Source organism: Haemorhous mexicanus, chromosome 7, assembly GCF_027477595.1.
Source record: "Haemorhous mexicanus isolate bHaeMex1 chromosome 7, bHaeMex1.pri, whole genome shotgun sequence".
In the NCBI taxonomy this organism is placed as follows: Eukaryota; Metazoa; Chordata; class Aves; order Passeriformes; family Fringillidae; genus Haemorhous; species Haemorhous mexicanus.
This window is the reverse complement of record NC_082347.1, coordinates 7,751,941-7,774,826: the sequence shown is the minus strand read 5'-3', so window position 1 is coordinate 7,774,826 and position 22,886 is coordinate 7,751,941. Positions and strand designations below refer to the sequence as shown.

The 22,886-nt window shown below is 57.9% G+C and overlaps 3 protein-coding genes across 4 annotated transcripts in view; 2 read left to right on the top strand and 1 right to left on the bottom strand.

Annotated features, from left to right (window-relative positions):
- The window catches only part of ASCC1 (activating signal cointegrator 1 complex subunit 1), a 34,767-nt gene extending 22,536 nt beyond the window's left edge, over positions 1-12,231 (top strand). For both annotated transcript variants that reach the window (XM_059850962.1, XM_059850963.1), the window contains exon 10: positions 11,652-12,231. In XM_059850962.1, the coding sequence (XP_059706945.1) occupies positions 11,652-11,768 (117 nt within the window). In that variant the 3' untranslated portion in view covers positions 11,769-12,231. The remainder of the gene's footprint in view (positions 1-11,651) is intronic.
- A 2,262-nt stretch (positions 12,232-14,493) lies between these two features.
- SPOCK2 (SPARC (osteonectin), cwcv and kazal like domains proteoglycan 2) lies at positions 14,494-20,192 on the top strand. Its single transcript, XM_059850961.1, has 11 exons — positions 14,494-14,768; positions 17,208-17,253; positions 17,534-17,648; positions 17,718-17,820; positions 17,904-18,012; positions 18,089-18,208; positions 18,295-18,513; positions 19,168-19,230; positions 19,366-19,503; positions 19,586-19,822; positions 19,974-20,192. Exons 1-10 carry the CDS (start codon positions 14,553-14,555, stop codon positions 19,729-19,731), a joined length of 1,275 nt encoding a protein of 424 aa, XP_059706944.1. The 5' UTR covers positions 14,494-14,552; the 3' UTR covers positions 19,732-19,822; positions 19,974-20,192.
- A 463-nt stretch (positions 20,193-20,655) lies between these two features.
- TYSND1 (trypsin like peroxisomal matrix peptidase 1) lies at positions 20,656-22,670 on the bottom strand. Its single transcript, XM_059850959.1, has 4 exons — positions 21,694-22,670; positions 21,472-21,605; positions 21,206-21,391; positions 20,656-21,112 (listed from the first exon to the last, which is right to left on the bottom strand). The coding sequence occupies exons 1-4, from the start codon at positions 22,668-22,670 to the stop codon at positions 20,901-20,903; spliced, it is 1,509 nt and encodes a 502-aa protein (XP_059706942.1). The 3' UTR covers positions 20,656-20,900.
- Positions 22,671-22,886: the final 216 nt, after the last annotated feature.

Here is a 22,886-nt window from a genome sequence, read left to right as displayed (position 1 = left end):
GTTTCCTGGCCTAGGTGGAGCTGAGAGCCCAAGGGGCCGTGTGAGATTTGTGTCCAACAGAGCTTTGGCTTTGCACTTCTCTGCTCTAGTGCCAAAAAGCTGGGGATGCTTCATGGACATGGAGCCATACATATTCCCTCTAGGCTGGCTTTGAACATCCCAACCATGCACCGAAATCGTTCTCTGGTCAGGAGAGTGGAGGGAGGAGGCAGGAAAGAGTCGGGAGAGCGGAGAGAGGAGGCAGCAGTTCCTGCTGAAAGGCCTCAGCAGCTCGGGCAGGGCCAGGCCTGGGGGAGATGCCAGGCTGGCAGCTCCCTGCCGTGCTCCCTGCGCCGCAGCTGGCACAGCGCTGGCACCGAGGCACCCAGGGCAGCTGCCGGCATCTCCGGAGACGAGGCTGCGCTGCCTCCGGGCTTTTATTTGGTTTTGTTTAGTGGGGAAAAAAAATCCAGCTAAGGCTGCAGTGAATAAATAAAAAGGAAAAGAAATGCAAAAAGGCCGGCTGGCTGAAAATTTCTGTTGCGCGTTTAAGGGAAAGGAAGAAAACCACCTGGACTCTCACTGGGTCAAAATGGAATGAATTTTGGCTCGAGTTGAGGTCTGAGAAGTAAATGAATGGCCTTTGCCACGTTCAGACAAGAAGGAAGCAAATTCTGAGTGCAGAAAAAGCTGAACTCTGCCGCTTAGCACAGATCCGTGCATTAACAGCTTACAAGATTAAATATTGAGGGAACAGCTACTGAGGTACAGCAGCAGAAAGCTGCACATCTTATGTCTTTAGGGCATTAGGGGAGACTTTAAGCTGGGATGGAAGACTGGGAATGGGATCAGCCAAGGTGGTGACACATGCTGCAGTGCCCTGGTCCTGCAGCAGGGCTGCAAGAGTGCCCAGGGAGGGCTTCTAGGTCAGATAAGGCATCACTTGATGAGGCTCCTTCTCTTTTGAGGCCTGCATAAGTGTATTGAGTTATGGCACTGTACCTGCTTTCCCTGGGAGCAGGGGAAAAGTGCATTTACTGTCTGATACTCTGGAGAGCCTGTGGTGTTCCCTGTCAGTGTGTCTGTCCTGCTGGGTAAGAGCAGTGTGGTGGCTGTGGCATGCAGCAGTTCAGTTTAAAACTTTTGATGTAATGCCACAGAGAGAATTGCAGTGGAAAAGAAAAACCTTGGCCTGAATAAACCCCTGACCCTTCAAAATACCCCAAGCCCACCAAGCTCTAAACAAATGAATGTGTGGCCCTGTGCAGAGCCAGCTCCGCTTGCAGATGAGGAGTTTGTCTTGTGTTCTGCAGCAGTTGGAACCCAGGCCTTTTGTGTAAATTTTGTTTGTGGATTTAAGGAGGCTGAGTCTCTTCCTGATCTATTTCTAAGCTGAGGTGAATCAAAGAGCCAAAGGACCGGCGTTAGGTGGGGATCAAGACTGCCTGGTGTTCAGAAAGGGTAAGAACATCTTGTTATCCTCAGCAAGGTGGTAAAGATGTAGCTCCAAAGTAGGACTGACAGCAGATACAAATACCTAACAGGAGGTGGCTGCTTGGAAAGTTTAGAGTTAAAAATACCAAACAAAGAATCCACTGAGGTGAGGGAAGACTGAGTAAGAGATTGTGGTGCAACATCAGGATCTCAGAAATAAGCCAGTGCTTTCCTCACCTCGTTTTTACAGAAGAATCAAAAGCAGAAATGAAAGGCTGTGCTGGCACTTTGCAGAGGGGAGAAGTCCTGCCATTACCAAGAGGTACCGGAACAATCGAGGGGGCTCAGCAGCGTGCAATTAGAGCAACAGTGGGATGAGAGGATGTGACAGTTGAGCAGATGAGACTGGAGATCAGTTTGTATAATCATGGGGAAAAAAAAAAAAAGATTAAATTGGGGTTGCTGTGAAAATGCTTTCCTGCGAATTATATTCTTCAGGGGGAGAAAAAGCCATATTCATGTTATTTGCATTTGATGAAACAGGAATCTGAAGTGGCATTTGAAAAATCAGAGCAGACAAAGGAGGGAAGATATCTTTGTTGGAGTGTTTAGGCCTTGGAGGCAGTGTTGGAGGTTTTGGGGGAAGGCTGAGCTACTGCACTGAGGAGAACGCAGTGCAGAAGGTTTGTGCTGTCTTTGCATGACAGAGATCTCTTTGGTGACCTCACCAAGAAAAGGAAAAGCCTTTTTTTTTTCTCTTAGAGGTGCTCTACCCCCCTCTGACTAATTTTAGCAGGAGCTGTGAGAGCTGGAGGACGGTTTGTGGAGAAAAGAGCTCTGAATGCTCTTTCCCCTGCACCTCTGCACTCCCACCCAGGCCAGCAGCTGAGCCTTTTGGAGGTTCTGTGGGTGCCTCTGCCTCCCACCCAGTGAGCATTCCCCCTCCTCACTTCCCTGAGATCCCTGCTGTGCCACCAGCCAGCCAGGGCAGTGTCACCTATCTGATCTTTAGAGGACAATTTTTCTCCGTGGAGCTGGCAGGGGTTGAATTACGGCAGTGCCTTAATAGAAGGCAAGGACCCAGCCCATTAAATGCAAAAAACCCCAACCTACTGATTAGCAAAAGTAGACAGTTCATCCCCAAGGTGCCATGACCCTTCTGCTGGATAATTTTCTGTGTCTGTCTGAATTAATTTACTGGCTCTGTAGCTAGACTCCTCCTCTTGGTGCTCGGTGGGTGTAGTGAGAGGTCACACTGACGGGAGCTCCGTGTCCCGGTGTTCCCGGATGCCTCCCAAGCCTCCTGCCATCTCTGCAGCAAAGGCAAAGCCCAGCTCTCAGAAACTGTTGCTGCATTTGCTGTAATAGGAGCCATGGGGATGAGGCTCCTGTGGAGAAATGCAGTGTTTGATTATTAATTTCCTTAAGTTGTACTGCAAATCCCTCACGTTTGAGGTGTAGCTCTGGGATCTTATCGAAGCCTTTAATTTGCTGAAAGGTTTTTATTCTTGTCTGAAAGATGTGCAAAAATCTGGTAACCTCCAAATGTCCCACTTGTATTTGTTTCTTAGTTTGCAGAATGCCTTTCACCATAGCAACTGGGGTTTGATTTCCTGAAGCACATGAATTTTCATGGATTTGTGATGGGGGGAACAGACCCAAAACTGTGAGCTAAAGCAAAGGTTTTGCAGCGTGGCAATGGCAGGAGCACCAGGGATTTGGCTTGTGGGGAGGGGGGGATCCTGGAGGGAGGGGATCTCAGCTGAACAAAGGCCTGCACCCAGCCCTGAACAGTTCTGTTTGAAAAAAATCCAGCCTGACAGATTAATTTAGACTATTGCTGAATGTCACCCTCCCCACTGCTGCATCACCCTCTGGCAGCTGGGGTGGCTTTGCTCCAGTTTTATGAAGAGCTGAGGTTTCACATGGCAGCAGTCACAGAAGGATCAGCTGCCTCCGTATTCACAGAGCTGGAAACCCACTCATCCCACCCGTGGAGGTCAGGAGGGTGTTAAGGGCAGCATGAAATGCACTCCAAGCTCTGCAGGTGAAACCCAGCTGGGGAGAGGCAGGGATGTTGCACACGAGAGTAGGAGGGAACAGAGCTCCAAACAATGTTGGGAAATCAGGCAGAAACAAACAGGCAGCTGCAAACAAGGACAGGTCCAGGAGGGAGCTGTGGCACCGGTGTAGGATGGAGAAGTTCCTCAGTGCCAGCCCAACAGGCCAGGGTTTGGCTTATGGGGGGCTGCTCCAGACTGAGTCACCCCGTGGAAGTTAAAAAAAGAGGCAAATATCCTTAAAGTGAACCTCTGACTGTGCTTAGCTGATGGATTTGTCCAGTTTTGGGTACCATGGATGGGTGCAAAGAGCCCAGGGGACAACAGTAAGATAATTGGAGGGGTAGAAAATGTCTGCAAGCTGGGGCTGAAAGAGTTGTTTCAAGGATAATAAAGGGAAGGAGGGCAGCATGTAGGAAAAACTCTTGAAACTTAGAAATGCTTTTGCCAGTAGTATATGATAAAGTGGTAAATAATGGGCTTAAATTGCAGCAAGAGATCAGGAAAATCTTTGTAAAAGGGAAGATAAGGAAGCACTGCTCTAGAGGAGCTGGGAAAAGGGGGTCCTGATTGTTTTGAGGGAGCAGAGATGTTCATCCAGGATCTGCCAGATGTTAATCCAGGATCTGCCCCCACCTGGCTCCTCCTGCCTTGGAGAAGGAAAGGATAGTGGAGCTGATGACCTTCACTGCTCCTTTCTTCAGTTTGTCCCTTCATGATTCCTACATGGAATGTGTGCAGAGCACCCATGAGATGGCATCTGAGAAGGTACCAAGGGCTTCTTGGCGTTTATGTGGCATTTGCTTTGGCTCAGGAAATAAAAATATAAAAAGGAAACCTCCCATCATGTGCCTTGGATCCTTCTCCATGCACTTGCTGCTGCTTCTTATGTTGGTGGTACTTTGCCAGAGAGAGGTGGTGCTGTTGTTTCCAAGGGACTGCACCAGTGATAAAATTGTGAGGGATTTTCCTGTGTCATAGAGGAGATAGCCCTGACTTGGGTATCTCCCAAGAGAGAGGCCACTGGGACTTCTATGACACAAGATTTTCTCCCTCCTGAGGTCTGCCTGCTTTATTCTTCCTAAGGGAGACGAGGTGAAAAGGTCTCTGCTGGTGCCTTTTAAATCTTGCCAGAGGCTGGAAGAAAAGGAGAGGGGAAGGGCTGTTCCTGGTGGAAGGGCTGGATGCTATATTGGGGATGGAGAGACACTCCAGAGCCAGCTGCACACTTGCAGAACAAAACAATCTGCAGCCTTGTGGCTGGTGCTGGTGGGAACAGCCTGGGTGACATCTGCCCTCTCTGTCCTTCCTACCCCTCTTCCACCCTTGTGACTCTGCACAACATTCTCCAAGGCTGTTGAACAGTCTTGGAAAATGTTGGATGGCCAGCCAGCCATCCTTTAAAAAGCCATGGAAAGGAAGCAGTTGCTAATTTGGGGAGGAGGTTGGGAATGCTGGGAAGAGCTGCCTCTCTGGATGAATGCCTGCTTTTCCTATGCTTCTTGTGCATTATTGCTGGCAAGCTTCCAAGCACAATTAAACCTCTGACAGATAATCATTGGTGGAGTGGTGTCCAGGGTGAATAACACAGGAATCAGGTATTTCCTTTTTTGGCACCAAATTGTTGCAGAAAATTTTGAAAGTCAAAAATAGAAGGAAAAATAATCTATTCATTTAACAAACTCCCCAGGTCTTGACAATTTGCCTGGTTGTGTCTCATCTTCTGGGAGCCACCAGGGGCTGTGGTTTGGGATTTGTCTGTCGTAGACTGGGGGAGTTTGGGTCACAGCTGGGACAGGGTTTGGTGAATTTTTTGGGATGAGGAAGAAGGAGCCCTGCCAGCACATACTGCAGCCTGGCAACTGTGACAGGTGTGGAGATACCAGCCTTCTGGAGAGGTCCTGGCAGGTCTGTGTGGGAGGCTGCAGGACTGAGGTGCATTAAACAACTAGGTGGGATCCCAAAAGCAGGACTGGAGGCTGTGGTTTGTGCAGCAAAGGAGGTTAATCAGAGGAACTCGGATGGACAGAGTTTGCTGGAGTTCATTGGACTCTCTTAGAGTCCATCAGTGTTTCTGAGTGTTACATTCACATTTCAGGATTTAATTTTTTAAGATTTTTAATCTTTCCTTGTTTTTCCATTTCCTCCATCAGTCCTTTTTGCCTGGTGCTGGTATCAGTAATCCAGGAATTTGCTGAGGAGTCAGTGCCTTCCTGCTGTGTCTGGCATGGGATTTGCCCTTGTGCTTTGGCCAGATGATTTGGAAGGGTGATTGTTCTCTGCTCTTCTCCAGTGTTTTCCATCCCAAGCTGTGGACGTGTTCTACAAACTTTAATTCAAATATATCATCCCTTACCAGGTGGAAAGATTTCCAGGGGAGAGTGCAGGAAGTCTGCAGACAGACAGTTTTTGTCGCTCTGTGTTGAGGCACCTCTTCAGAAACGCTGCTTAATTTTTCTCCATGCTTGTCAGTGGGTGCCTGGCATGTTGTTTGTTCCTCCCCTTCTCCAGAGGGGACAGCAGCACTGTAAGATGCTGATTTCCAGCAGAATGCTCCTGGCTTTCCGAGCCTGTGCCCTCATTCGCCGCTGCTGCCGATGGGGACACGCTGGGGCTGTGCTGGTGAGCGTTGTCCCTCGGTGCAGAGCAGCTGAAGCTGTAAAGGCTCCAGCTCCTCCAAGCCTCTCTTTAATCTCCTGTTGGAGCTGTCCCAGCACTGTCAGCATGATCCTCCTGCACGTGCTCTACCATGGAGGCACAGCCCAGTGGTGCTCAGGCTGTTCACACCCTTCCTGGGTGGGATCCTGGGGTGGATAAACGTTTTCCACCCAGGAGAATCAGTGTGGACCACGCAGTGGGAATGACAGCAAGCTCATCCACAGCCTTGGGCTCCTGGAGCTACGAGCCTCTTCCTCCCAGCCTCTCTGAAGCTGCAAATTTCTGTGTTCATTCCAGATATGTGAAAACAGGACCCTCCCTCAGCTGCCTGCCGAGGGCAGTGGGGTTTGTGAGGCGGATTGTCACGGGCTAATGACATTACACGGTGCAGCGCTGAGTCACTGGGGACAGTTTTGTGCTGTTCATCTGTAATAGCCCAGCCCTAAGGCACTGCTTTCTGGGGCTGGAGTTCACAGCAGACCTCCCTGGGAGTCCAGGGAGAGGTGTGTGTGTGTGTGTGTGTGTGTGTGTGTGCACATCCCTTTTATCCCGTGTTATCACTACTTGTTAGTGGGAATTTTTAATTGCAAAGCATTGCAGTGAGTTGTTGCTCCCTCGGCATTTCCAAGGCTCTCAGCAGAGCTGCTCGGACTTCTTATTAATTCAGGATGGGTCTTTTTTTTGGCTGACTACTGTAAACGATGTAAGGCTTTAAAAACTGATCAATAATCCTGATGGTAGTGGCAAAATCCAGGCCAAGGCAGCGTGAATGCGAGCCACAGATTACGTGAAGGAAGTTTTAAATACCTCTGACTCCCTTCCCTTCCCTTCTGTGGACTTACTTTGTCCTCCCACTTCCCCGTGCTCCTCCAGCCGAATCCATTAATATTTCTCATGCTAGTTGAGCCCGTGACAGGTGATTTAAAAGCCCCGGTTTGCGTTGGCACCTCCGCTCTTCATAACCAGAGCCGAAACACATCGCTGCTGTCCTTGTGTGGATTAGCTGTGATTTATTGCTGTTGTTGCCAGGCTGGTGGAGCACAGAGGTGCTGTCTCATTCCAGGAGGGTTGTCTGTGGGAAGCCAGCCCCCTGAGGAGGACAGCTTGACAAACACCCGCGCTTGGGAACACGACAGTGTTTAGGCGCCTGTTTTAACTTCTTCATTGAGGAGGCATCCTCCTCCTTGCCTCAGCAAAACTTACTTCACAGGCTTGAAAAGGGGAAGAAAATGTGACAAAGAGGCATCCTGGGTTTGATCTGTTGCTCTGCCTTTGATAAGGAAGTTGTTGTGGTTTAGAGGTTGAAGTTTGTACAAGCAGTTTTGGCTCAGATTTGCAAGGAGTGAGCGGTTTGATTCTCTCTCTCCCAAAACAAGTCTTCAGCCTCTTGTCTTCTTTCAGAAAATGGTTGTCTCATCCCGAGGGAGGTCTGCTGGGTAATTTGTGGGTAATCGAGGGGAACAGACCTCAGAGGAAGAAGGGTTTCCAGCATCTGAACAGAATTGTCTTAAGGGAGAAAATGTGGTGTCAGAAATGACAGTGGTGCTACTGGATTTTCCTGGCTCAGGATAAATGACTTTGGGGGGAGAAGTGGAGCAAAACTTGCTTTCTGGGAGCTACCACAGGGCTGCCTGCCTTTTCTCATGACCTGAGTGGTGTGTACTTGGACCCAGTCCCCAGGACAGGAGAGGGAGAGAGAGGAGCACTTGGGCCTACGGTAGTTTCCAGGCTGACCTGTGAAATATGGGTTATCCATCATCCAGTTCTCTCCTTCTCTTGGGAGCTCATGGCTTTTGGGGAGGTCAGTGTGGCTGTAGTCTGTGCCATCCCCCACAGATCCTGGGATGCTGCTGCTGCCACTCTCCAGGCACCTGCTCTGTCCCATGGGAGATGCAGGCATCCTCACTGAGCATTGCCCAAACCTCTCTGTGGCTTGAAAGGCAGGACGCATCCCTGGAGCGTTTGCTTGGAGGTGCTGGGTCTGGGGTTAAAAGTTAACAGTGCTCTTTCCTTATTCCATTCTAATTCAATTTGGGAAGGCAGCAGGGAGATGGAGGGCACTTAGTCCTCTAAGTGCTATTCCCTTGATGGGAGTTAGTAGCTTGCACTGCATGCGTGGTGTTGATTCTGTAAGCTGACCTTTACCTCCATCAGGTTCATTCTCATTTATAATACTTTAAAAAAAAAATCCCAGCCTCCATCCTCTTATTTATTCCTTGGGCATCGAGGCCATAAATCCTTTGGCATGTTTGGATTTATAGAATTACTGTGCTTTTGCTGAGCCTTGCGTCCCACTCCAATCAAATGACACGGCTCTGCGGGTGATTGCATTTCTCCTCCCCTGCCTCCCTCCTGGCTGCTCCTGATCCACATCTCCTCGTGTTCCCTGCAGCCTTTTCAGGGAAAGGTAGGCCCTTGGCAGCCATAGGGAAGGATGGGAAGGGGAGTCAGCCAATCTTGGGGTTATCAGCTTCTGAAAGGCAACAACCTCCAGGTACCTTCTTTCCTGGTGCAGAATAAAAAATGCTGAGATGCTTTCCCAGGAGGCATTTAATCAGCTGTGCTCCAGGACTCCTCCAAAACCAGAGCGTTTCCGTGGTGGCTGGGGAGAGGGGGGAGTTATAAATATCTTTCTTGGCTCTGCTTGGCTTCTCCTCAAGATAAATAGAAGTGAAAGTCAAAAGCAGAGGCTTGGCTCTCTGCAATCTCTTCCCAAGTCCCTAGGGACCCGAGTGCAGGATGCTTTTGTGATGGGAAGCCACTTCCTGGTGTTCCAGAGGTGTTGGAGGATTCCTGGTGTTCCAGAGGTGTTGAGGATGATGTTTGAGGGGCCTCTCTCCACGCTGCCTGAGGCAGGTCTCAGATGTGCAGTGATCTCCGTGCCTGGAGTCCGGTGGTTTCTGTCATGGGAAGCCTCAGGGATCACAGGAGCGTCAGTGAGAAGCCAGCCTGAAACAAGAGCAGAAAAAACTGTCTGTGGTTGTCCTCTAAATCTTGCAGCATGTTTACTCTCAGAAAGTACAGCCACATTACCAAAAATCAATAGTTCTAGCAGCGTTCCTCCCTGGGAAACACACAGCTGCTCGAACACACGGGAGGTGGTGAATCTTAAAAAAGCCAAGGGAATACAAAGTGCTTTGGTACAATGGCTTTGCTGCACTTTTAGCAGTGTACAAATGGAGGGCCCTTGACCTGGGCAGTGTCTTCCGGGACTTCCCAATCATCCTTCTGCTGTGACATGCCTACTGAGGCTGTGTGAAGCAAGAGGGGCTCAGGAAGGGTTTGTCTCATTAACTAATTTTTGCTTTGAAGTACCTGTGTTTAGTAAGAAAAACAGGTTGTGGTGTGCAGCAATAGCATAAACAAAACTCTTCCTTTGGTTATTTTGTGCTGCTGATGGGTCTGGCACATCCCAGTGTTTAATTTGTTTTCTTCATGGAGTCCTGGAATGGTTTGTGTTGGAAGGGACCTTAAAGTCCACCTCATTCCATCCCTCTTGCCATGGGCAGGAACACCTGAGATCAGAGTGCTCCAATCCCATCTAACCTGGCCTTGCACTTCCAGGGACAGGACAGCCACAGCTTCTCTGGGCACCCTGTGCCAGGGCCTGCCCCCCTCACAGGGAGGAATTTCTTCCCAGTATCTGAATCATGCTCCAGCAGTGGGAAGCCATTCCTCTTTGTCCCATGACTCCATGCCCTTGTCCAGAGTCCCTGTCCAGCTCCCTTGGAGCCCCTTTAGGCACTGGAGGGGGCCCTCTTCAAACCCTAGTACTCCTTGCTTCCCAGCACACCTGCCACTCCCTCTGTTAGGAATCAAGGGAGACGTGATCCTGTTTTTCCTGGGTGGAGAGTGCTCTGTGGTGGGAAGGAGTGACAGTGTGAGCAGCCACTGTGACAGGGACAGGTGTGAAGGTTTGGGGTGAGTGGGCACAGTGGCAGAGCAGTGCAGGCAGCCCCAGAGAGCAGGAAACCATCCTTCCTTCTGAGGTCAGCCAAAACAAAGAGAAAGGTGACCAACCCCTTTTTACTGCCATCTCTTATTAATGAGACATTTTATCCTAAGTCCTCCAACATGAAAGACGCAGGCTTTTGGGAACATAATTAATCTTTCTTGTATAAATCTTTAATTGTATGAAATGGAGTTTGTGTGGCTGTCGTCGTTTCTCTTCCTCTCTCTTCCTCCTCTCCTGGTTTGAGATGCTTCCTTAGCTTCTTTTCTGCAGGCTGCTCCTCTTTAGGGCACTAACCCCGTGGAGCCACCGCTCACAGTGTCCCTTGAGGCCACGCTGCTGCCCTGGGGTCTTTTGCTCTGTCCCAAGATGGGCAGGGAATCACTTTCCCTATGGCTCTTTTCCTTTGTGGAGTGACAGCAAACCCAGGAATTGTCCTGAAAGAAAACTAGCTGGTCTCCTCTGGAAAAAAGGGTATAGAATACTCTTGGGACAAACAACAAAAGAGCAGTTGTGCCCAAATCAGTGCCAGGCAGAGCCAAATGCCTCTTTGGAGGAGGTGAAGTGCAGCCTTTCAGATGCTAAGTAGTTATTTGGGATTTCAGTCAGTCCCTCTTTGGAGGAATTGATGCACCGTTGGCTCCAGGAGGATTAATGTGTTGGCTTTCCTTCTTGCCTTCTGTAAAGGGCAGGAAGGGCTGTGGGACTGCCTCAAGCCCACGCCTGCAGGGACAGATAGAAAATTGAATAGGAGACAGATGGAATGGACATTCTGGAGATCTCCAAGGTGGGGAGAAGTCACTGCTCAGGTTCTCGGTGACTCACAGCTCTCCTGTTAAACAGAGCTTCCAAATTAGCATCTCCACTGAGAAGCTTTTCCTGAGGCACAGCTGATGTTCCCAGGTAGAGCAATTTCCTGCTGCTTAATGGAACGGGAGGAGCACTTTGCGCTTGGATTCGATGCTTTTCCAGCAGTAACTTCTTGTAAGGAATTCTGATGTCATTTTTTTTTTGTCTGCTTGGTGGGTTGGATTAATGGGCAGGGACACACCCCCCGGGCTCTGGAGCTGGCTTGCTTTCCTTAATTTGCACTCAAGTCTTTGCGGAACAAAGACGGATTTGTTGAACAAAGCGGGGTCAGTGCTGGGATGAGGAGCCCTGTGCCTCCAGCCTGCTACTTTGAATTAGGGCTGAGCTGTAGCTGTTAAGTCCTGCATCCTGTGGCCTGGATTGGTCTGCAAACCTCCTGGCCTCAAACCTTGCTGCTGCAGAGCCTGCGACCTCGGGAGCCACCCGGGGCTGGTGCCTCCTGAGCAGTGGTGCCTCCCCACGCTCCCTCAGTGACACAGACAGCAAAACAGGGGAGGTTTGAACAGCTGCTGCTGTAGATAAAAAGAGTTTGAGTGCAGTCTTTAGTGGGAAAAACAACCTAAAGAACACTTTGATTTAAAGGCAGGCTCTGAGGAGAGGCTTTTGACAGGGCCAGCTCCTGCGAGAGAGCTGTGGGCCATCTGCAGGCTCCATCCCTCTGATGCCCTTTAAGTGTTTTATTTTCTTCTTCCTTTCAGCTCTTTGAGAACTTCCACTTCGGGGAGGTGCAGCTGGACTCGGTGCGTCTCTCCCAGAGGTTCTCCTCGGACGCCTCTGGCTACTACGCCACATCTGGGCAGCTGTGCTTCTCTTGAGGCAGCCATGGCGGGTCTGCTCTGTGCATGATCCCTCAGTGAAAGGTTTTATAGGACATGAATCTTCAGTGGGAACCTGGGAACTCCAAGCTGGGATGCCTCATGACTCCTCCAAAGCATGGGAACCATGGCATTTCCCTGCAGCTTTTCCCACTGCCCTCTTCTTTGGGGTTGCCTTCCTCCTCCTTTCCCCAAAACATCACAAAGTTGCCTCTTTGATGTCTGTGGATTGCTGGTTTTCCAAGAAAACGACTAGAACTGGGGCTTTTGGGGCATCACCGGTGTTGAAATGTGGGGGTTTTTTCAGAAGAGGGAAGTTTGTTCTTAAAATAAGTATTTAAAATCCAGGAGAGCTTCGCCGGAGCACGATTTAACGATATTGAGGTCAGGCATTGCTTGGATCTCCAGCAGCGTGCCTGTGTGATGTAGATCTCCAAATAAATTAATTCCCTTCAAAAGCAAAGTGTTTATCTCCTGTTGCATTGATAGTTTCTGTAATTAAACTTCCAGCACAGCACATAGCTATGATAATAAGAAAGCACTGACGGTTAGAGCTCTTTCCAGTGACCGTTTCGGAGCGTGTCAAAAAACATATGCCTTGTAGGTGGTTTCTCCATTAAAAGCAGCACCAAGCTCTTTGATTCCATTGTGAATCCTTCAGAGATCTCAAGACAACGTTGTTTTTTTCCTGTAAATCTCTACATTTGGTAAAAATAGCGACACAGGATTTCAACTTGCCCTAGGATGAACGCTTTGGAAAATGGAAGGTGCTGGTGCTTGGGTGTTTTGTAACGAAACAGGTGCTGCTGCCCATTCCTAGTTGCTTCCATGGATATGGAATCATGCTGTGGTAGAGGTGGAGAGTGTCTCAGCCAGGGATAGAGGTGCTCCAGCAGAACCCACATGTCCTAGTGATCATTTCTAAGGAGCCTTCACCCCCTTTCCTCCCTCCAGAGTGTGCTGGCTGTTTGGCCATGCCCAAACAGCAATAGGAGTCATTCAGGAATTGGGTTTGCTTTTCTTTTTCCCTCCAAATGTGTTGCTGTTTATGTTTCCCAGAACAAATTGCCTGTCTGCTTTCAAGCCTGCCTGTCAGGCAATCAAATAATCTGTGCTTTTGCTGGGTGCCCTTGCTTGTACCCAGCTGGAGCCGTTGGGCTGTTTGTGTCCCTTTCCTTGGCGTCAGAACGCCTCTGTGCTCTCCAAAAGCCGCCTTCCAAACGGTTCCCTCGGGGAGCAGAGCACAGCACGCACTCACAGGGAGGTGCTGAGAGCACTTAACACCAGTTGCTGTCATCTTTCCGCCAGCCTGAAGAGGTACTTGGCAAATCTCTGGAACAGACCCGGGAGCTGCTCACGCAGCCACCAGGAAAGGTGAGATGCACCTTGGGAAGCTTCTGCCTGATGAGTTTTTAACGACTCTCACCGAGAAGTTGAGGCAAACACGGGTTTTTGACAATTGGAGCATACTCCTCCTCTTCCCACTTGTGTAAACATATTTTAGTGACAATTCTTTGGGAAGTTGGTTGAATTTCGCTGGTAAGCAGCTTATCCCGCTGCTCTAGCCTGGCACAGCAAAATTCATTTCACACCTCCTTCCCCAGGCAGAATTAAGGATTCTGATCTTTTGCCTGACATCACTGGGGTTTGCTGGCAGTTTTCCTTCCCATCCTGAGCATCCTGGCAGGGAGAAGAGAAGCTGGATGTGTGCTGTGGCATCCCCAGCTGAAGCTGTCAAGGAGCTGCAGCTGGGGTGAGTTGTCACTTGTTGCTTACCCTGATTTCCCCCCGCTGAGAAGAGGGGAAAATCCAAAAGCAAAACCTTGGGATAGGGGGGAATCTTCCCTGGAGCCCTAAAATGCTGTGGTGGGATGGCCAAGGAATGGGGACCACAGTGTAGGCAGGGAGAGAGGTTGGAGGATGGGATATGGCAGGGACAGGGGGCTGTGGGATAGGGGTGCAGGAGGGACTGGGAATGCAGGATGGGGGTGTGGAAGGAATGGGGGATGTGTGATGGATGCATGGTAAGAATGAGGGATGTGGGATGACTGGTGCTGGATGGGAATGTGGCAGGGGATGGAGGATGGGGGATGTGAGATGGGGACCTGGCAGGGACCAGGGCTGCTGGATGAAGGGTGTAGGATGGGGGATGCAGGACAGAGATGTGGCAGGGATGCAGGATGAGAACATGGCAGGGACCAAGGGATGCAGGACATTGGATGTGGGATGGAGACTCGGTAGGGACCAAGGCTGCAGGATGGGGGGTGCAGAATGGAGATGTGATGGGGATGAGGGATGCAGGATGGGGACCCGGTAGGGACCAGGGATGAGGGGCGCAGGATGGGGGTGTGGCAGTTGGGCCATGTGGAATGGAGACGTGATAAGGACCAGGAATGCGGGATAGCGGATGCGGGAAGGGGATGTGTCGGGGGATGGAGGATGGGGACACGGTGGGGACCAGTAGTGCGGGACGAGAACTTCAGGATGGGGGTGTGGCAGGAGATGCGGGGCGCACGATGAGGGATGCAGGACGGGGACAGGTCAAGGACGAGAGTGCACGATGGGAACAGAAGGGGAGCCGGTGCTGCTGCCGTGCCGAGCCGTGCCGGCGGCTCCCCCGCCCCGGTGTCGGCGCGCAGGTGCGGCGGGCGCGGCGGAGGCCCCGCCCCGGCCCTCCCGCCGGTGCCGCCCGGTGCCGCCCCGCGGCCGCACTCGCCGGCGGCGCCTCCCCGTGCGCACCGCACCGCTCCGCACCGCGCCCGCTCCCCCCGGCGCTGCGGCAGCATGCGGGGCTGCGGCGGGCGCCGCGCCCTGCTGGCCCTGCTGGCCCTGCTCCTGCCCGCCGCCGCCGCCGGCCCCGGGCCCGCCGCCGGCCCCGCCACCGGCCCCGGGCCCGCAGCGGCGGCGGAGAGCCCCGGCAATTTCATGGAGGACGAGCAGTGGCTCTCGTCCATCTCCCAGTACGGCGGCAGGATCAAGCACTGGAACCGCTTCCGAGACGTGAGTCCACGCCGACAGCGGGGCGGGGGGGACGGGACGCGCTGCCGGGCACCGAGAGCCCCCTCCCCGCACTCCCCGCACTCCCCGCCCGCCGCTGCGGCTGCCGCAGCGCGACCCTCCCCGGCCTCGGCCCCATGGCGGGCGCCCGGGGATGCTCGGCGGTGCCCGCATCCCGCCGCGGCCGTGGGCGGCTCTCGGCCCCGGTATCCGGGGGATCCTCCGCGGCCCCGGTACCCGGGGGATGCTCACCGGCTCCGGCAGCGCCGCCGCCTCCCTGCCCGACGCCAAAGCTGCGTGGCTTATGCCAGTGCCTCCGTGGCCAGGGCTTGATGCCAAAGCGACCTTCTCCGGTGAGAGGAGGTGTTGTCCCCTGCACCCTCGCCCCGTGCCCCACATGGGGGTGCAGGCAGGACCCGCCTGCCCGTGGCGGGGGCTGCGCCGTGGCCTGAAAACCCTCGGTGACAGCGCAGCCCGTATCAGGGCACGAACATCCCCCGGGACCGCGTTCCCCCGAGCCCCCGGGGGGTCTCCGGAGCCTCGCGCGGTGCCGCAGCCGAGGCCGGCGCTGCCTCCGCTGGGTGGTGACCCCTGGGGATGTGGGGGACGCGAGGCAGGGAGGATGAGGATGCAGGCACTGCTGGAGGAGCGCTGGCACACCTGGCACACCGGGCTCGGGATCCTGTCCCCCCTCGCTGTTACACAGCCCTTGCCAACAGCCTCGACGGCATTTAATATTATGGGGCAGTCGGGGTTTTTCCTGGGCTCGTTTTACACCTCCTGCTCGTGTCCTCCGGGGTGGGGGACACGGTGCTGCAGCCCCATCCTGGGGAGACCCAGGGCACCTGCAGCAGCCGGACAGGGAGGGGGCACACCCCGAGCCGCCCCCCCCACCCCGAGCCAGCCCCTGTGGTCTTTGTTCAGACGCACACTCGGGTTCACCTTGGCAGCGAGGAGGGGATGGATGGATGGATGGATGGATGGATGGATGGATGGATGGCAGCAAGGGAGATGTGCCCACCACAGGACAGAGCAGGGGGCACCACACCCGAAATAAACCAGTTGGTGGGCAGAGCACGGGTGAGGGTGCAAAGGTGTAAATTTCCCCCCTGGAGACCCCTGCCTGCAGCACCCCCGCTGGCCAACGCCAGCACTGGGCACCTGGCACCTCGGATGGCTGCGGCTGCTCGAGGGGAGCACCTGTGGACGTGCCCCCATGGCACTGAACGTCCCCGGGGGGGTTCGGGGCCGAGGGGGGATGCCCATCCCCAGCATACGTGGGGCCCACCCTGCCGTGGCACGGCTGCCGCGCTGGGGGGGCTGCAGCCCTCCTGGCGGTTAGCTTGGATTAATAAGCAAATCCATGGATTTGTGGGGTTTTCCACTGAGCAGCGCCGGTGGGAGGATGCACGGGGAAGGAGGCCGGCGGCCGCGGCGAGACCCGCGCCGCAGGGAGCTGCCGGGCGCCGCAGTGTTACCAATCACGGCACGGGAACGCGGCTATCGATTGCGGTGCAAACACCGCCGTGCTGGAGCGAGACATCCCCTCCAGAGCCGCCTCCCGTGCCGCTGCCTCCTGCTGCCATCCCAAACCCTGCCCACCCTCCCCAGGGCGGCGGGGATGCTCCTGCCTTATCGCAAAGCTCAGCCCGGAGCATCCCGTGGGGAGGGCGATGCTGCCTGCTGGGAAGATTTGAGTCCCCGCTACTCCCCCACATCCCCGGGAGGCTTTCGGGGTCCTGTGGGAGCAGTTCTGCCTCCCCAGGCAGCGACTCCATCTTGGCCCACTCCTTCTGGGCTCACGACTGAAGAGCTAGGGTGGCAGCACCGTGGGGATCCCCCGAGGTCCCCACTGCGCTCCCAAGGGCTTCCTCCACCCGATGCCATTTCCATCCTCATTCCCTGGCTTTCCCAGCTGGCTGATGGGGGAAGGCTTTATCCTGTGTAAAGGCTCTCCAGGATTACAGGTCTAGAGCCAGAGATGGAGAGCACGTTGGTGGTCGGTGCCAGTGACACCCAGGGCTGGTGGCGAGAGCTTTGGGCACCGGAAGGTCGGCGTGCCCCGCTGGCACAGGGTGCCTGTCACTGTGGGTTGGGGCCGGGAGCAGGGCTTTGGGTGCCCCAGAGCTGACGGTGGGCATTCTCTCTCTCTCTCTCTCTCTCTCTCTCTTTTTCTTTTGTCGGTGCCGGCTGGGCCGTCTCGCTGCCGTGCCGCCAGGAGGTGGAGGTGAGCCTCGAGGGGCTACCGAGGGGGTGACCCCCCGCTCGTGGGGGGAGGCTGCTCGCCGTCCCTGCTCCGTGCCCTCCCGCGGCGGGGGTACCCAGGGGTGTGTGCGGCGGGACCCTCTCTGGGCCGATGGCCCCGAGCCTGGGGATGGCACAGCTGGCCCGGTGTCACCTTTCCCGCCACCTGCACTCATGCAGGCTCTCCCCAATTCGCAGGATGACTACATCAAGAGCTGGGAGGACAACCAGCCCGGGGATGAAGGTACCGCTGGGATGGGTTTGGGATGGAGGGCAGTGGGCTCGGTGCCAGCCTGTATGGCGGGAAGGACGGGGGGGGTGGCACTCTGCTTGCACCCCTCGGGCTTTTCCCTTCCGGCTCGGAGCGGTGCTGGGCTCGGTGCGAGCCGGGAAGCAGCAGCTGGTGCCGGGGCGGCCGCCCAGCTGCAGCCTGAATGGCGCTTTGTGCCGGGCCGGCTGGCGGCCAGCGCTGCCGGGCTCCCCTGGGGCGTCCCTGCCTGTCCCAGCGCCTCTCTGCCCCCCAGCCCTGGACACCACCAAGGACCCCTGCCAGAAGGTGAAGTGCAGTCGGCACAAGGTGTGCGTGGCGCAGGGCTACCAGCGCGCCATGTGCATCAGCCGCAAGAAGCTGGAGCACAGGTAGGAGCGGGGCCGGGCGGGAGGAAGGAGGCCCTCGGCGGGCGCTCAGCACCCTCTCGCCCCGTGCAGGATCAAGCCGCTGGGCCCCAAGGCGCACGGCGGCTGCAAGCCCTGCCACGCCGCCCCGGTGGCTGCCGTCTGCGGCTCCGACGGCCACACCTACAGCTCGGCGGTAAGGACGGCGGCACCGCCGCGGGGACGGGGCCCCGGGTCCCCCCCGTGTCCCCCCGCCGACGTCCCGCTGCCGCCCCGCAGTGCAAGCTGGAGCAGCAGGCGTGCCTGGCCAGCAAGCAGCTGACGGTGCGGTGCGAGGGGCAGTGCCCCTGCCCGACCCCGCACAGCCCTGCCGGAGACAGCAAACAAGGTGAGTGGGGTGCAGGGCGCCGGGGGACCGGCCCCGAGCTCCGCCCGGCCTGACGCTGCCCCGCTGGATCCCCCAGAACTGTGCACCGGGCAGGATCTGGCCGACCTGGGTGACCGGCTGCGCGACTGGTTCCAGCTGCTGCGGGAGAACGCCAAGCAGAACGGCTCCGGAGGGCTCCCCGCCAGCCCCACCTCCGGTACCTGTCCCTGCCATACGGGGAGGGGACGTGGGCTGCTGTCCCCGGGGGGGCCGGGCAGCCAAGGGCTTCATCCTGCCCTGCAGCGCTTGAGAGGAGCGTGGCGGCCACCTGCAAGGAGGCGGTGGGGTGGATGTTCGCCCGGCTGGACACCAGCGGGGACCTCTTCCTGGAGGCGGCCGAGCTGGCCGCCATCAACCTGGACAAGTACGAGGTGTGCATCCGCGCCTTCTTCAACTCCTGCGACACCTCCAAGGACGGCCGCGTCTCCGCCCCCGAGTGGTGCTTCTGTTTCTGGAGGGAAAGTGCGTCAGGACAGGGGGAGATGGCGCTGAGGGGCCGGGGGATGGACACCACGGGGTCAGGAGGGTGCACCCCGTGGAGCTGGGGGATCTGTGTCCTGAGGGATGCATGCCATGGACTGAGGAATCCGTGCTGTGGGATTGGGGGTTGTACCTCGTGGGGCTGTGGGGGATCCATCCCATGCTGTGGGACTGGGGGATAGGATGTACATCACGGGGGGATGTATGTCATGGGGTAATGGGCAATCCTTGCACAGGGTTTGGGGGGGCTGGAAACCATGGGATGCATGCTGTGGGTCATGGGGAAGCACATCTTGGGTGAAGGGGGATGTGCATCATGGGGGATTGTACTCCATGGGCTGGGGGGACACACACTGTGGAGCTGGGGGATGCACCCCATGGGGGATGCACTCCATGGGGGACACACATTGTGGAGCTGGGGGATGCACTCCATGGGGCCAGGGTGGGTGCACACCATGGGGAATTCACGCTGTGGGGTCTGAGGGATTGCACTCCATGGGGGGATGTGCAGTTCTGGGGGATACACATCACAGGACAAATGCTGTGGGTTTGGGGGTGCACACCCTGTGGGGTGAGGGGTTGCCCGCCCTGGGGCCTGCATGCCTGCCCTAAGAGCAGCATGTGGCCTTGCTGCAGAGCCGCCCTGTCTCAGGGAGCTGGAGAAGATCCAGATCCAAGAAGCTACCAAAAAAAAGCTGGGTGAGTGGGGCAGCCCAGGGCTCTTCCCCCCCAGCGGTGCCCGCGCAGCCAGGCCGGGATGAGGATGGGGACCTGCCTGGGGGGCTCTGGCACTGCACGTGTTCGGGGGGGTGGGGGGCCATGGCTTCCCTGCAGGCACCTTCATTCCCAGCTGCGATGAGGACGGCTACTACCGGCGGGCACAGTGCGAGCCGGGCGGCGGGGAGTGCTGGTGCGTGGACCAGCACGGGGCCGAGCTGACGGGCACCCGCGGGCACGGCAGCCCCGACTGCGGTGAGAGCTGCGGGGAAGCCCCGCCTGGGGACGGGGCTGCAGCCTGGCACAGCCCCTGAACCTCTGCCCTTCGCCCCTCCAGATGAAGCAACGGGGTTTTCGGGCGACTTCGGGAGCAGCGTGGGCTGGGAGGACGAGGAGGAGAAGGAGCCGGAGGAGGCGGGCGAGGAAGGCGAGGAAGAGGAGGGCGAAGCAGGCGAGGGCGACGACGGCGGCTACATCTGGTAGAGGAGCAGGAGAGCCCGGTGGGCGGCACGGCCGGGAGGCAGCCCCCCAGCTGGGGGTCCCCGTGACCCCCCCGCTGCCGGTGTGGCATGGGGTGGGTGCTCCCCCCTCCGGTCCCGTGTGGGACGGAGCAACGGGGTGCTCGCCCGGGGAGGGGGCGAGCGGGGCGGGGGGGGCCGCTCTTATGCGAATTTGAGCTTTTTTTTTTTTTTTTTTTTTTTTTTTTTTTTTTTTTTTTTGGGTAGAGCCTTGTAGGCCTAGTGTGCTGCTGCGTGGTCTTCAACCGGGCAAATGGCGCTAATAAAAGTGGGAAAAAAAAAAGGAAAAAACAAAAAAAAACCCCAACAAACCCCCTTCTAGATAAGCTGCCCCCCCTTCCTCCCCCTCATGTTGTGCTTGCGTGGCTGCCCCGGCCCCCGGCGTTGTGTAGCGGCTGTGAAATAAATACCCCGTGCTGTGTCAAACACTGGCCCGCCCGTTCCTCCCCCTGGCACCCCCCGGCCCTGCAGGGCTGTCCTGGGGAGGGTGTGCTGTGCTGCTGTGCCCTCCAGTGAGCGGGCACTGCGGGGTTGGGGAGCAGGTTGGGGTGGGAGCGCCCCCCTGTCAGTGCCCCCAGTGTGGTTCCTGCACTCTGCTGCCATGAAGCTGGAACTGGCCTCCCTCCCCGAGGACATGGCCCCTCCTCAGCTCCTGACCCTCTCCATGACCCCAAACCTTCCCTTTCCACGGGGTCCAGAGCCACGGAAGGACTCGGAACTGCCCTCCCTCCCCATGCTTTACCCCAACCGCAAACAAGACCCCAACCCGATCCTACCCCTGATCCAGAATATCCCTTACAGGACCAACCTGCCCCCCAGAACACAACCCAACCCTAGGGAGGGCCTCCACCACCCCCCAGCAGCCACTCAGCACACGGGACACCAGGGCCTCAACTCACAGCATTTATGGCCCCAGAGAGAAAATAAAACAATACAGACCCCAAACCTCCCCAGTTTGGAGCTGTCAGCAGCTGTCAAAGGCACTGGGCCATGTCCCCTGCCCCGGGGTGCCCGTGCCCCACCGCCTCTGCGGGGCCCCGCACCACCGGGGCTGAAGAGGGCATGTGGCAGCCCCACCCCCGGCACCTCGGTCCCTGCACCTCGGTCCCTGCCACAAGTCCCCCAAGAGGGGGCTCAGAGCTTGCTGGAGGGTCCTGGCTGCTGCTGGAGCTGCCAAGTCGCCCTCACCCCCTCAGCCGCCCGGTTGAGCTCGGCGAAGGCGGCGGGGTCGCCGGTGCGGCGGTAGCGCGCCACCAGGGGCTGCAGGACGCTGATGGGGATGCAGAAGTTGAGGTGGGGGTAGGTGGCCCCCGCACCGGTGTCCCGCGTGTTGCTGGCCACGATGCCTGGCGGGGAGGGAGTGACACCCACGTCACTGGGTCCGGCCGGGGGATGCCCATGGGACCCGCCAGGTACCCACGGGGACACCCCTGGCTCACCCATGAGGCAGCCGCTGCGGGAGGAGACGAGGGGGCCGCCGCTGGAGCCGCCGTGGACGGCGCAGGTGGTTTGCAGCATGACGGGGCGCCCGGCCACCGCCACCACGGCCGAGAGGATCCCTGCTGTCACCGAGGGGCCGCACGCCCGCCCCAGCGCCCCGAAGCCCACCACGCTCACCTCTTCTCCTGGCACGGCAGAGGCAGCAGGTGGGGGCAAGGGGCCGAGGCAGCCCCCACCCAGCAGCCCGTGTCCCCCCGGTGCGTACCTGGGAGGAAGGTGGTGGCCAGGCACGGCGGGACAAAGCCGGGCACGCTCTCCTCCAGCTCCACCACGGCCACGTCGAAGGGGGACGACGCCTCGGTGGCAAACACCACACGTCCCCGGAGCGCGGCGGCATCCCTAAGGACACGGTTAACGAGATGTCACGGCGGGGGACACTCAGGGTCGGGGGGTTAAGGCTGGGGCTGGGGGGCACAGTCGCACTCACTGGCCGGGGCCGGCTGCCGGCGTCACATGGAGCGGGGCTCTGGCCTCCACGACGTGCCGGCAGGTGAGGAGCATCCTCGGTGCCAGCAGCACCCCGGAGCCCCAGGTGGCCCCGCACTCCACCAGTGCCGTCCAGCTCAGCGGGTCCCGCCCGCTGCTCGCTGGCACCGCGGCCACCCACGCCGGCACCGGCGGCACCGCGATGCCGGCTTCGCCCAGGACAGCGGCGCTGCTGCGCAGGATGGCGGCGAGGGAGCAGAGCAGCGTGAGCCCGACCCACTCGGCGCCCTTCCAGCAGAGGGAGGCGGCGATCACGGCCACCACGCGCGGCCCGTCGGGCGAGGGCACGAAGGCGGCGCCGCCCTCGGTGCCGGGCAGGCAGCGGGCATCGGTGAGCACCAGGGCGTTCTCCTCGCCCGCCAGGTTGCTGACCACCCCCCGGCTCAGAGTGTTGAGGAAGAGCTCGGGGCACAGGTCTCCGAAGGGGGACCCGCAGGCCAGCAGCGCCTGCCCCTTGCGCAGGCAGCCGGCGCTGGCCCGCGCCGCCCAGCCGCCCTCGGCCGCGTCCAGCCCGGGCACCCGCAGCCAGGCGAACCAGGGCAGCGCCCGCGGGTCGGTGCCCGCCGCCGCCTCCTCGGCCCCGAACCGCCAGCGCTCCGCCCGCCCGAGGCCGCGCTCCAGCGCCCGCCGGAACGGCGCGCACGGCACCAGCGCCAGCAGCCGCGCCCCGAGCTCCCGCAGCCCGCCGGCCTCGCCGCCCAGCACCACGCTGAGGCGCGGGCACGGCCGGAGCGCGGCGGGCGGCAGCGCGGCGGGCCGCTCCCAGGCGGCGGGGCCGGCGCGCAGGAACGGGGCGAAGACGGCGGCGTGGCACAGCACCAGCGCGGGGCGGCGGCTCAGCACCAGCCCGCTGCCGCCGCCATCGCCGCCGCCCGCGCCCCGCACCCGCACCGCGCAGCACGGCGGCGCCGCCGCCATCGCCGCCGCCATCGCACCGCCCCCGGGCCCGCCCCGCGCGCCCATTGGCTGCGGCCCAGCGCCGCGCCCTCCCCATTGGCCGGGGCGGGGCGCGCACGTGGCGGACACGCCCCCGCGGGGCCCTCACGGGGGTTCCGGGGCCCGGCCCGGCCCCGCTTCCCGGGACCCGCGGGCCAGGGCCGCCCCCGGGCCGCTTCCCGGGACATCAGGGATGCC

What these genes read in the sequence shown, in the direction of transcription:
- TYSND1 (XM_059850959.1), bottom strand. Translation starts at nt 22,670, where the DNA reads ATGGCGGCGGCGCCGCCGTGCTGCGCGGTGCGGGTGCGGGGCGCGGGC. An exon ending in CCGGCAGCCGGCCCCGGCCA is followed by an intron (nt 21,606 to 21,693) that starts GTGAGTGCGACT and finishes CCGTGTCCTTAG; the next exon opens with GGATGCCGCCGCGCTCCGGG. An exon ending in GGCCACCACCTTCCTCCCAG is followed by an intron (nt 21,392 to 21,471) that starts GTACGCACCGGG and finishes CTGCCGTGCCAG; the next exon opens with GAGAAGAGGTGAGCGTGGTG.
- SPOCK2 (XM_059850961.1), top strand. Translation starts at nt 14,553, where the DNA reads ATGCGGGGCTGCGGCGGGCGCCGCGCCCTGCTGGCCCTGCTGGCCCTG. An exon ending in CTTCTGTTTCTGGAGGGAAA is followed by an intron (nt 18,514 to 19,167) that starts GTGCGTCAGGAC and finishes GCCTTGCTGCAG; the next exon opens with AGCCGCCCTGTCTCAGGGAG. An exon ending in AGCTACCAAAAAAAAGCTGG is followed by an intron (nt 19,231 to 19,365) that starts GTGAGTGGGGCA and finishes GCTTCCCTGCAG; the next exon opens with GCACCTTCATTCCCAGCTGC.